The 13,704-nt window shown below is 44.2% G+C and overlaps 1 protein-coding gene across 1 annotated transcript in view; it reads left to right on the forward strand.

The window, feature by feature from the left end:
• Positions 1–4,458: 4,458 nt before the first annotated feature.
• The window catches only part of GYG1 (glycogenin 1), a 31,584-nt gene continuing 22,338 nt past the window's right edge, over positions 4,459–13,704 (forward strand). Inside the window, exons 1-2 of the mRNA XM_029615726.1 lie at positions 4,459–4,615; positions 11,001–11,136. Coding sequence (XP_029471586.1) covers positions 4,609–4,615; positions 11,001–11,136 — 143 coding nt within the window. The 5' untranslated portion in view covers positions 4,459–4,608. The remainder of the gene's footprint in view (positions 4,616–11,000; positions 11,137–13,704) is intronic.

Raw genomic sequence — 13,704 nt, forward strand, 5'->3', positions numbered from 1 at the left:
CGCTGGTAGATTCCGGTGCTGGCAGGAACTTTATTATGAAGATGCCCGACTCTGGCCGAGTTTCGCTCCCTTGCACAGAGCTGCCTCAGGGGCAATTCATTTATCCGTCTTTCAGCTAGTCCGGAACCCTCGCTGAACGACCTCCTGCAGTCGATCTCCTGCCGGCGCCATTTTCCGTACGGAAACGATTCGCGGCAGGAGATCGCTCCAGGGCCCTCGCTGGACCCCCAGGAACTTTTGGCCAGCTTGGGGGGGCCTCCTGACCCCCACAAGACTTGCCAAAAGTCCAGCGGGGGTCCGGAATGACCTCCTGCGTCGAATCGTATTGGTCTATGGCCGCCGCCATTTTGCGGCGGCCATTTTGCAAAATGGCGCCGGCTGAAGACACCACGATTTAGTGTGCCGGATTTCCTGCTCTCCCCCTTCCCCCGATTTAGCTACGGACCTGGGGGTAATTTAAGCTACGGACCGCCGCTACGGACCCCCAGGTAATTTAAGGCATTTGGGGTGGGGGATTTAATTTAAAGGGTTGGGGTGGGTTTTAGGGGGTTTTAGTGTGCCGCTGGACCCCCAGGTAATTTAAGGCATTTGGGGGGGGGTTCGGGAGGATGAGGGATTTAATTTAAAGGGTCGGGGGTGGGTTTTAGGGGGTTTTAGTGTGCCAGTTTTCCTGCCCTCCTCCTTCCCCCGATTTACGATTTTTTGACGATAAATCGGGGGAATTGGTATTGTATCGTGGCCCTAACGATTTTTGACGATTTAAAATATATCGGACGATATTTTAAATCGTCAAAAAACGATTCACATCCCTAGTGGGGATACTTGATCTCCTGGGAGGGGTATCACCTGGAGAATACTTGGGAACCCATCTCAAACATCATGGACAAGAATCTCCTAAAAGCATTCCACACATCTCATCCCAAGAAACTCCAGTACCCTGGGGGAGGGCTTAGAGGAGAGGATATTGTTGCGGTCAGCTGGCCGTTGGCTCGCCCCATGACTAGCCACTCTTACCTTGAACGCCGAGCATAGGGAGGACCGCTGAGATGGCCCCACAACCTGAGACGTGGCACGCTGCTGTTCAGACAAGGCTGTGCCAGGGACGTTGCTCAGCTGAGTGAGCATCCCTAGGCACTCAGACACATGTCAGCCTTATTTAAAGGGCCTGCAGTGGGAAATCCACCACGGCACCCTCCACTGACATCACCAGGCCCTCCTACTTAAGGCCATCCTGGACCAGCCCTAGATGCCTCAGCAACAGGTCAAACTCCCTGTGAGTAGCTGGTTGCTCGTTCCAAGGCCTCCCATGATTCCTGGTTCTTTGTTCCCTCTCTCCTTATCTACCCTTCACCCCTAGGATCATCTCTTTGGCTTGGACCTTGGATTGCTCGACTTCGCCTTCTTGGCTGACCTTGGACCTCCTCTGACTTTACTTGTCTGCCACCTGCCCAGACCTCTAGTACGTCTCCGACTCTGCCTGCTGCCTACCCGACCTTGGCCTGAACTGACCACTCTTCTTGCTGGCTCTCTGCCTTTAATGGATCCTTTGCCATCCAGAGGCCCACACCTAAGTCCAGCTGGCCCCGGCACCCAAAGGCTCAACCTGCAGGGAATGTGGGCTGGTATCAGTGAAGGTCCCATTGGGCCTCTGCTCCAGCCAGCTCCACCTACCGATGACGAGGACCTGCAGGGCTCCTCCCTACAGGTAGCGCCAAACTCACTTCAGCCCAAGGGTCCACATATGCATTATGGTTATCTCTTCTTTATTTCTATTTTAAATTGAAGTTTGCACTTTATTAATTTCACTTGCATACTGAAATTGGTTTTGAATGTTCTTGCAGGAGATATTTTTCCATTCACATATTTTATTGTAACTGCTGTTTGTAGATTAGGTAATTATTTTAAGGTATTAGCTGATGTTCCCTCTAAGGATTGGGTTGCTGTGAGCATAAATTTAATAGGCTTTTTGCATTAAAGAAAGTAGTGCTCACAGGGTAATGTAGAAGAATGTACTGTGTTCTAGGGCACATAGCAGCAGCACATTTTCTGGTGCATCACCAACTTCAACGGTCACCTTACGCCCCTGTAAATGAGAGGAAGTGTTAAAAAGTGTGTGCTAAAGGAAAATTTTGCGTCCGTAGTACTCAAAAGTTTATTGTAATGAGTATTCAATACAAGCATCCGTTTTCATCCCCCTTCTGTTTTTTGTTACATACACTTCAGCAACCTCAGCAAAATATTAAGCACCCCTTGCTATGGACTTCTAAATTGTGTGGCCATAAGAAAAATGGGTTTCTTTTAATCAAGTCAAAATATACATTAATTTTTCTCCACTACAAGCTGTAAATTAAAGTGTCACAACCATACTAAGAAGGACACACTTATCGCAACACAGAGAACCCTTTTTTTTTTTTTGCAAACCCTTGACTGCAAGTTGACTTTACTCCACCTCTGAGGCTAGAGTTAAATTTGCCTTGTTAAAAAGTGTGTGTTGAGTGCCCAGCGCTTTTCTGCATAGGAGATAATAGCTAATGCCCTCATCTACATGGCATTTACATCTGATGGGCACTGTCAGGTACACAGTGCACGCGTTTGGACATGCTAATCTCCTTACTGCATCAGGTGCTAGTCTAGTGCGTCCAAATCACTCACCCAACCGCACATAAACTGGGTGCACTTTATTGCATCAACCCCACTGTGTGGCAAAACCAACTTTTACTATCTTCTTGTGCTCTGAATCCAGAGATTTTTACCAGGGTCCCAACTGCTCTATGAGCAGGGCTCTCTTGCAAGTCTGTAGCCGCAGTAAGGCCGCAAAATTTGTTCCTCGCTGTGGAATTGGCTGGTCCTAGCCAAATTGCCACTGGAGACAGGAGGGCCAGATCCTAACCGTAAGAAGAGAATTGGCGGCAGTGGGATGGCGCATTCCTCTTCTTCTGTCCCCTCCCCTTCCAGAAGACAAGAATCATCGGTGACAGTGGAACAGCTCACGTGGTCAGAAGAAGGTAGTCTCCCATCAGCCTATACAGCCAGAAGAAGGAGGTCTTCTGTTAATTGTATGGGCCCAAAAGAAGCCGCTGTTGCTGCTGCCACTCCGTAGGCCCAAAGAAGGAGGAGGAAGAGGAAGCTGCTGCTGCTGCTGACCCATGAGTACAAAGGAAGAAGAGGCAGAGAGAAATAAGTTGAGTGTGCATAGGTGTGGGTGGGCATGTGAGAGTGTGAGTGGGTCCCTAGTTATAATACAGGGTGGGTGAGGCTTGCAATGTTCACTTGTGAAATATTGGGCAGTATTCAGAAGGTACAGCTTTTTTTAAAACCAGGGTTGGCTAATTCTGCACAAGATGCATGCAGAGTCCCTTTTTTCCCAAGCAGCCTGTGCACAAAAATAACACAAGGAAAACAATCTCTTTAAAAGGTTTCAGTCAGGCAAAAGATTAAACAGATTGCATAATTGCACACTGGCGATATACATTAATATGGAAAATGCAGTCACAAAATTCACCCTCTTTTGTTCACAGAAAGGTTAAAGATGGTCCAGTGAAAGGTGATCAAAATTGTTCAAAGTTTGCACCAAAAGCCCTATGAGACTGAAGGACCCCCAAGAAAGGAGAGACAGGGAGATATGATAGAGACATTCAAATAACAGAAAGGTATTAATACACCTTTCAGTGGAAAAGAATTTGTGGAACGAGGAGTCATGATATAAAGCATCAAGGGGTTAAAATCAAGAACACAATCAGGAAATATTTTTTTCGCAGAGGGCGGTGGATGCCTGCAATACCCTCCTGGATGAGGTGATGATACAAAAAAAAAAAAGAAGCCTGTGATAAACATAGAGGCGCCCTATTGGTAAGATAATAATAATGAAGCACTGGGGTAAGGGGCACACAAGTGTCGTGGGAGTACAGCATGCTAGTGGGCAGACTGTGGCGATTTTATCTGCCCTCATTTAATTTATCCCTAAAAAAAGAAAAGGTCTAAAACACATTACAAACTAGTAATTGTCTGGTTTCAAGAAGCAGTTTTATTTAAAGTTAAAGCAAATCTCATTTCCACTTTTAAAGTCGTTTCAGAGTTCGTTGTTATTTTGTATGCTTTTAGATGTCAGGTATTCTGCACGGTGCCGAAGTGAAAACAGTTTTACACAAAATACAAGTGAAAGCGCGTAAGTCACACCACACAAAATCAAAACCGCCCTGCTATTATCTACTGACTTCTCCCTCCCCATGACCTCGGGGCCTTCAGTCCCTGCCCAACCTCTGAGAATCGCTGGGCTGCCAAAAAGCCATTGATCCGGTAGAGCAGGAAGCAGCAGCTTAATGAAGACATCGGTTTTAATAACTGAGCATTCGGCACGGATACATCAATCTGATTGGGTTCACGGGGGTTCAATGAGCCTGAACGGCGCACGGAGGGCGACTGACTCCGTGCAGCATCAGCTGCAGCTGCTGCCACTGCAGCCTGCGCGCGAGAGAGACCGGCCGGGGCCTGCATGCTCACGTGACTCCCTGCCATAAAAGCCACTTCCCGGCAGCACTCGATCTACTCCCGGAGAAGCAGCATCCGTGCAGGCAGAGCGAGCCGGCTCGTCCCAGTAGCAGCGGCACCATGACGGGTATGCAGGCTCGGGATTGCGTCGTCGTCGTCGTGGTGGGGGGCTAGCCCTGGTGACCTGGGTTTGCATGCTTTCTCGTAGGGAGCGCGGATTGTGAAGAACGCCGGCGGGGGAGAGGGAGTGGGTACCTGCTGCCTGCTGGGCTGCGCTTCTTAACCTTGAGGTGGGTCGGGCGCTGGGGGAGGAGGGGTACGGGTGAAGCCTGGGACACCCTATTCGGGAGGATGTCCTCGTTTTGCTGGCTGGTAGGGGGGTGGCAGCAGAGGCCTGGTGGGGAGGAGGGGTACTGCTCCGGGTGCTACTGCCTGCTGTGCCCCTGTGCGCGGCTCCCGGTGTAGTATGGCTCTCTCAGCTGCCAGTGCGGATGCTGGTGGGGTGGTGCTCATCCTCGCAGCTGCCGCTGGGAGATAAAACGCCTGTTTCTACCCCTTCTTGCCCTGGCTACGGGCGATCCCCCATGTGGGGGCTGTACCTCGACTTTCCGGATGTCTTACTGGGCTTTAATGAGAGAGAATCTTATTTTGCTCATCGGTGTATGCCAATAAGCGTTTATAGGAAGACTTAATTTCTTTACCTTTTAAGGCCTTATCTATCCAGGCGTTAATAGCTAGCAGAATCTTGTTTGCTGAATGGAAGGTAAACTAATGGGGAGCTCGCTCATAATGCACTTTAGCTATTGGATTCAGGTTTATCTCTGAATATGCATTATAGTATATAATACTGCAACTCCTTACTGAGCAGCATGACTTGCTGTCTTGTACCGTTAAATTAAACTTAGCTTACGTTTTTGGTCACCTGACCAGTTGTGCTACTATCCTGACTGCTTTATGGCTTTTAAAGCCTTTGCTAGGCTTAAGGCACAAGATCCTCATGGTATCCAATGTCTTAGCATGTGAGGGCATATAATACCTTCCGATACTAGTATAGGATCTATTTCTAAAGGGAGGGGGGTCATGCTTCCAAGCCCTGTTGAGTAGATTCTCCCACTGCAGGGCTGGGGATGTAGCTTCTGTTATGGACAGCTGTACCTGTGTGAGGATCACACTCCTAGTCATGCTAAACAAAAAACACCTTTCTAATGAGATTTTACTGATCAAAAATAGATGCTGTGAAAGTTAAACATAAGACATTCTTGAATTCAGAATTAAAAGGTAGATCTGATGTCCTACTCCTGCAGCATCAGTAGGCCTCAGCAGTACAGCAAGGCTTCAATCTCTAATTGAAACATTAAGCTAATCTTATTCCCAAAGTTAATTCAGGATAACAAGCTTGACAGAAGTCCTTGGCTCATGGACATGCTCTCCTGTTGAAGGCCCTAGCTACCTCTCCCTGGGCTCCAAGATCTGTCTCCTTTATTCTAAAAGCTTAATAGTGACTAGTTACACCTACTCATGCATCTGACCACCCTCTTCTAGGGCACGATTTCCCCAACTAGTGTCTGTAGGTAGCCTCAGTCTGGTCAGACAGCACCTGTGCTTTGCTCTCAGCATCTCATTGGAACAGGCCCACCAGCAGTGGCTCTCGGATATCTAGGAGCTTCTTTCTGAGAAGTTTGTGTAATCATGCATAACCTCTTCCTCACTACTGCATGAGTGGTGAGGTGCATTAGCCAATGTAATGAGTTGACTGCATCACACATCTCTTCTCCTCAACTTGTATGTAGAAGGCATTGCCCATTGTGATGAATACATCAGTGCTTTCCCACTCCTTAAGTTAAACTGGTAGGGCTTTTAATGCTTCTGTCTTTTGACTAGACATTCTTTCAAATGTCCAATATTTGCCTTGTAGAGGCTGGGGGGGAGGATGCTTTTGTGATCTGCCTATCACTAAGTGACAGCACTCACCTTGCTGGAAACTCCTGGCTAGTTCCAGTATAACTGGATACACCACTGTTTTTTTTTTTTTAACTTGAGGAATTTCAAAGCTACAGCAAAAACATCTTAACTCAAGTGATACTGCTAGCATGGAGTTTTTCCCTTTAAACTCCTCTTTGGCCACACAGCACAAATCTGGCTCTGTACTGATGCTTATTAAAAGATGCAAAGTCTGCATGAGCTTTTATACCTCATAAATATTACATACAGATTACTAACTAGGAGCAGTAGCTATAATACAGGGCATATTATCCCAAGCAAATATTGGGGTAGTTGCTGCTGTGGCTAGTCCTCTCATGTATATTGAGCAGACTTATCAATCACTCTTATAAATGAAATCCTTTATCTTGTATGCACTTAATGAAATGCAGAAAAGCCAAATCAACTTATTTCTGACCTTCCCACACACTGGAAAGTGAAGGCCACTTGTCCTAGCATTAATAGTGCAGAAGCATTCTTCTTCTTCCTTTGGTTATAGCTGTAATCTAGTTATTGCATGTTCCTGTTTCCTTATCACTAAAAACAATCTGCCCTTAGCTATAACACTTTCCCTTATAGCCTAATCATTGTTCCTCAGGCCAAGAGTGCCTTAAAACATGCAGTCCCGAATCTTGAGCTAGCTTCTAGGTGTTGCATTGCAATAACTCCCCATCATTCCTGAGACATGAACCAGGAACTGAACAAAAGGCACTTCGGTTGCAACACCCAGCACTACATGTGAATACCAGGCTGGCTCCCTATCTTAAAGGCCAGAATTTTCTCCCATAGGGAGATTACAGGAAAGTTAATGAGCTTTAATTTGGCCTAGATATCAAAGCTACTCTAGCCTTGGTTTCATTAAGTAGGGGGGGGGGGAGGGGGGAGAAATCTGGTCTTAAACCAGAAAGACCTGTTTTCTGTAAACTGCCAGATGTATTACATGGCTACAACTATTAGCCAGCCAGCTTAAGGCTTGCTTTACACAAATTCACCGAACTCTGCCCTAAGTTATAGTGAATCTTTCATTCCTGAGTGAGAGCATCCTAGGAAGTGTGGCAAAGCTCAAACAACTCAGAACTGCATCTAGATGAGCTTCAGCTGCTTCAACTTTCTCTAAAGAAATGGCAACACATTCTGTCAATAGCTCAGAGCATAAATGACTGACTGTTATAGTAACATGGCACTAAAGGCATCACTTCTGCACTTCAGGAAAGGTAAAATATCATTCTCAACTGACCTACATCAGCCCCTTAAGACTGCAACCAGACTGCAGGTTTGGTGACTTGGCCCTTGTTTAGTCTCTATCTAATCACCTATTAATAGCTAGATGTCTAAAGAAGAACTTAAGAATTCTTATTCAGTGTACCTATTGCTTCCTGTTAAGTCTGAACAAATACAAAACCACAAACTGTCCTGAAACTGAAATCAAGCACAGAGAAGGCAAGTATCAAACAGAACTCTGGTCCAAACAAACACCAATAAATTAATAGTCCAGAATTGGGGTATCGGCTAGCTGGGTGTAAGACACCCCCCCCCCCCCTTAAGTCAGTGTTAATCTTTCTCTTCAGCTGGGTGCCATGAAACAAAGATAGTCATGTTAATATTTGCACATCTTTTTATATTGCAACCAAAATCCCTGCTGGCAAAAAACAGTGACAAGAGAAACATCAGCTGCTGTTCGGATCTCCTGTATCAAGGGGACTTTTTATGTAGTGGTGTTTGAAGCAATAACTGACTCCTCAGTCTCCTTTTGAGGCAGGTGTGACTTTTTTATGGCACCCTTGTGGGCAAGGGGTGGATGACAGTTGACAGGTAATCTCCCTTTTCAAGGGAAGTCTTACTCTTGCATCCGGCTTCTTGATACCCCAATTCTGGGCTATTCATTTCTAATATTGGTGTTTGGCTGCTCTCTTGGATTTGTTTGATACTGTGCCTTCTCTGTACTTTATCTCAGCATGTGGTGACATGGTAGCCAGCTTCTCCCAACTGGGAGGCTGTACACAAACCATTGGTGCAGAAGGGGGTGATAACATAGCTCTAGGGTGTTTAGTCTCAGACTTCCCCTGGTTTAGTAACCATGATGTCTAGTTCATTTGGAATCTAGACATGTAGACTTAGAATTTTTAGACCATCTTATATCTGGTAGTATAAGGAGTGCACTGCCTAGGCACAAAATTCTTAAAATTTGTTCACATTTTGCTTTAAACTCAGGTATTTTTTTCTCTGATCTAGTAAGCTCGAACTCAATCCTTAGAACATGTATTGCCTACTTAAGGCATCTGACAGACTCAAGATACCACTGGAAGTCTGCCTAAAATACTGCACTGATCAGGGACTAGCTTATAACAGTTTTAGAAAGCCATTACTAGCTTGGGTGTTCTGCAGAGACTGGATGTCTCGGGGCTTTCGGGCATACTAAAATACCCTGTCTGAATAGACAATCAAAATTCAAAACTCTTAAGATCTCTAAACTTGCCTCTCATGGCATACTGAACTAAAGTAACTTGCAACTTATACTATAATCCATGTAGAGGGAAAGTAGTAAAGCCTTTTACTTAAGTTTTAAGTATTGACATGTCTAATGGACCAACCATGGCTCTTCAAAAATCTTATTCCAGCAAGCCTGCTAATACTGTTACTCACAGCAGCCAAATAGCTAGTTATTGGACTAGTTTAGGATTAGAAAGCATCAGAGCCTCAAAACTCACTTGATATAAAGTGAGGGTGCATTTACTGTGGTAGCTTTGGCAGAAAGTCAAGCATTTGAGATGCATTTGGCAAGCTAAAATGTTTGGGTATGTGCTTACTATTGAACCCTGCCAAGTGTCAAATCAGTTCCTAAGTCAGCTTTCCCACATGACTGTACCTAGACAGATAAACTGAACTTGCTGTGACTTCAGGCAGAACAGACATTAAGCCCTCCACCAAATCTTTCATAGGAAAATGTCAATGCTGACAGATCTGTGTGGGGAAAAAAAAGCTCACTGTAATTATGCATTGTCCATTCTAAGACAAAGTAGATATCCCACAGGTTAATAGCTGTTAACATGATCCTGACTTCTTATAGCTAGATGTGGTCAACATTTTGCACACGTCAGGCTTGTTAATGCTGCACTTGTGCCCCAATCTTGTCTACAGAATCTCTGACCTTATAGCCAAGACCTGTTTGGATGAAAGCCACAACTGCATAAATCAACTTGCATTTTTAACTTGCAGGTTCTATCTGCTGTTTAACTTAAATGCTATGCCCTTAAAAGCAGCACTTTTTAATCACAGCATACCATATACTTGTGTTAAGTTGAGGGTATTTTCTGGCCCCAAAATCACCAGTGGATAAGTTGAAGGTAAAACCTGGGGGGCTTATGGAATGGTAATTATAAAGCTAAATTGGATAGATGGGCTATACAATATTTCATGTCTGAGAAGGTGTATTTGCTGCAACTTAGTGACTATTGCTTACAGGCAATCCATGCATATTTAAAACAGAAAGCGGTCTGAATTTATCCAAAAGAGGCATGCGTATTAAGCTGATCTGCTCATAGCATCTCCAACTAGAGTTGGATGGATGAGGTACCATTTTTAGTGTGACCTGGGGGTTGTAACTGGTTTTACTTTCACACTGGTTCTAAAAGTTTCACTCTAGAAACTTCATCCAGTAAGGCAGTTAACTTATATTATGAATTTTCCTACAGTAGCTTAAGCATTTCACATCCTTGGACCACTGTAATGCCTTATAGCCAGCTGCAGAGGGTCAAGATAAGGCATTGCATTTTGTACAGAATGCAGCAGTCGGCTTGATTGTGGGTTTCTGCATATAACTAACATCTTGCTAGAACTCTTCCCTCGTGGTCCAGCTGGGGGTGCCCAGAACAAGTAATCAAAATGGCACCAGCAGCTGTTTGCCCTTACCAAGTGAGTGAGTTTTTTTTGGGGGGAAGGGATCATGCCTAGACCCCCTGCTGGCCCACCAGGGGTTTTGGATGAGTCTTTGGGCTGTAGTATATAAGCTGAACAGCATCTTTGTACCAATTTCTCAACTCTATACACAAGAATGTACAGTAACTGCTGCTCCCAGCTTGCATAGCACTGGACCTTGCCACAATCACATCTTAGACTTTCTGAATGTCCCTGAAGCTTTAATACTGACTCCTAAAGTTCTCAAACAGTAAAAGGAGTTTGGGGGGAAATAGCTTTTGATAGCTTGGCTTTGAAGGTTTAAAACAGGAAACTGAGGAAATATTTTTGCACAAAATAAAAACCAACTTCTGTGTGAGCCGTAAGACTGCCACTTGTATGATGAAATAACTTACTGTTAGGGTCTGCAGTTAAAGCATCCAGTAAATGACAAGGCTTCTCTGTAACAAACTTGGTCAATCATGGCAAGTTCTAGCCATGAAGACTCTTTTTTTTGAGGGCTGGGTTGTAAGTCTAGTCAGCCACTCAAACTGACAGAGGATTCTGAGAACTGGCCAAAAGTGAATTGCTAACCCATTCTGTACCTCAGTCTTCTAATGTGGAATTACTGTTTTCAGACCAAGCTTTTGTGACACTTGCAACAAATGATTCCTATGTGAAAGGAGCACTGGTGTTGGGCTCATCTCTGCGAAGCGCCAATACAACAAAGAAGCTGGTGGTGCTTGTAACACCTCAGGTCTCAGACTCCATGAAGTAAGTTTGTTTGGTTTTTTTTTTTTTTTGGGGGGGGGGGGGTTAGGAAAATGGGAAGATAAGTATGAATAACAGACTTCAGACTATTGCTAGATTTTCCAGCCTGTAAACAGGAGCCATAACTAAAGCTGTCAACATCTGCAGCTTTTCAGCAGCTTTCTTCTAGTACAGTGGTCCCCAAACCCTGTCCTGGGGGCCTGCTAGCCAGTCAGGTTTTCAGGATATGCATGAGAACTTGCATACACTGCCTCCATAACATGCATATTTGTTGTGGATATCCTGAAAACCTGACTGGCTGCTGGGCCCCCAGGACAGGGTTGGACTACTGTTCTAGTACATCTAACCAGGGAACTGACTCTGGACAGTGTTGTATGCCTTGTGATACTCAGTGCATGCAAATGTGTGGCTTAAGATTTACTAATACACATACAATAACCCAGAGCTTTTCACACTATGTCAATCTTTAGCGACGCTGCACCACCAAAAATATTTAGGCAATGACCTTCATAATAGGCTTCCTCGTTAGGGCTTTCGCCTATTCAACTCGGCCTTATGCATAATCATAGGTCATGATGTTGAAGATATTTTTTTGAGAGTTTTCTTTTGCAAATTAAAACTAATAAAGTCAATGACTATTTCAAACTCTGACTGGCATTATTCCATATATATAATCCATCATTTAAATGGTTAGACTTATCTGGATTGTAGCACTTTTTGACATGGAGCCGTGTTTCGGACTGCTATCACCATCTCCCAGTCCTTCATCAAGGGTAATAGTTCTGCATCAAACATTCATTGATCAATTTTACTAGTTAATCTAACAAATTCAACCATGATTTCAGTGGACTTAGTTATATCAGAGCAAACCGTATCTCAAAAAAGTACTTACACAGTTGTCGAACAATTCAAACATGGCGCTTCAGCGTTTTTTACCCATTTCCGGGGAAACCTCCCAGAACCCTCAATATAATGGAAAAATGACGTAATGTAGCTCCTCCTATCTGTCAAGCTTCCTACATGATTTACCGTATACCACATAAGAGTATACCATTCTATAGAGGCATTAAGCCCTGCTGGAATCACAGTATTTAATCTAAATATCCACTGCTGTTCTTTTTTATTGAGGACTTTGTTGATATCCCCTCCGCGAGGATGACTCTATTTTTTCTAGGATTCTCCAGCGCAATGAATCAAAAGAATGTTGAAACTCTTTACAATGCATCACTACGGGAGCAGTCAGTTTTTCCGTAGTGATACAGCTCCGATGTTCTATGAGACGTGTACGGATCATCCTTTTAGTTCTACCCACATAACAGAGTCTGCACGGACATTCGATGAGATAGACGACGTGGGTGGACCGGCAATCGGTATAGTGATGTGCTATATGTTTATACCCTTTAGCATTTGTCCAGGTTTCTCTGATGGCTTGCTTACAAACTGAGCAACCAGTGCACAGCCAGGTGCCATGTGGCAACACATCTTCAATTGGTTCCTGTAAAAATGAATGCATCACCATATCTCCAATATTGTGTCCTCTGCTGTACGCAATGATAGGGTGATCTTCAAACAAAGCATTATGGGGGCGGAGAACAGCCCAATGTTTAATTGAACGTGCAATGGATCCAGCCCTGTCAGAGAAAGGAATCGTACAAACTAGAGGCGATTGGTTATCACTCTGTTTATCCAATAATAACCAACATCGTTGGGCATTTGTGGCTCTTTTCCATGCTGTCTTAATGTATCGAATGGGATAACCTCGTTGTAAAAGTCTTTTAGCCAAAAGTTCTGCTTGTAACTAAAACTGCCCTGTAGTACTGCAGATTCGCTTCAACCGCAGGAACTGGCCAATCGGCAGATTTTTTTTAACAGATGGTGAGGGTGAAAGCTTGAAAAATGCAGCAGGGTATTACGTTCACAAGATTTACGATACAGAGTAGTGGTTAACTTATCTCTATTCTTGGAAATATGTATATCTAGAAAGTCTATTTGCTCAGAATGAAATGTCATTGTAAACTGTAAGTTACTATCTAGCGTATTGATCCAACTATGAAATTGTGCTAACATATCTTGATTGCCGTACCACATAGAACATCTCATAGAACATCGGAGCTGTATCACTACGGAAAAACTGACTGCTCCCGTAGTGATGCATTGTAAAGAGTTTCAACATTCTTTTGATTCATTGCGCTGGAGAATCCTAGAAAAAATTGAGTCATCCTCGCGGAGGAGATATCAACAAAGTCCTCAATAAAAAAGAACAGCAGTGGATATTTAGATTAAATACTGTAATTCCAGCAGGGCTTAATGCCTCTATAGAGTGGTATACGGTAAATCATGTAGGAAGCTTGACAGATAGGAGGAGCTACATTACGTCATTTTTCCATTATATTGAGGGTTCTGGGAGGTTTCCCCGGAAATGGGTAAACGCTGAAGCGCCATGTTTGAATTGTTCGACAACTGTGTAAGTACTTTTTTTGAGATACGGTTTGCTCTGATATAACTAAGTCCACTGAAATCATGGTTGAATTTGTTAGATTAACTAGTAAAATTGATCAATGAATGTTTTCG

Source organism: Rhinatrema bivittatum, chromosome 9 (genome assembly GCF_901001135.1).
Source record: "Rhinatrema bivittatum chromosome 9, aRhiBiv1.1, whole genome shotgun sequence".
NCBI classification, from domain to species: Eukaryota; Metazoa; Chordata; class Amphibia; order Gymnophiona; family Rhinatrematidae; genus Rhinatrema; species Rhinatrema bivittatum.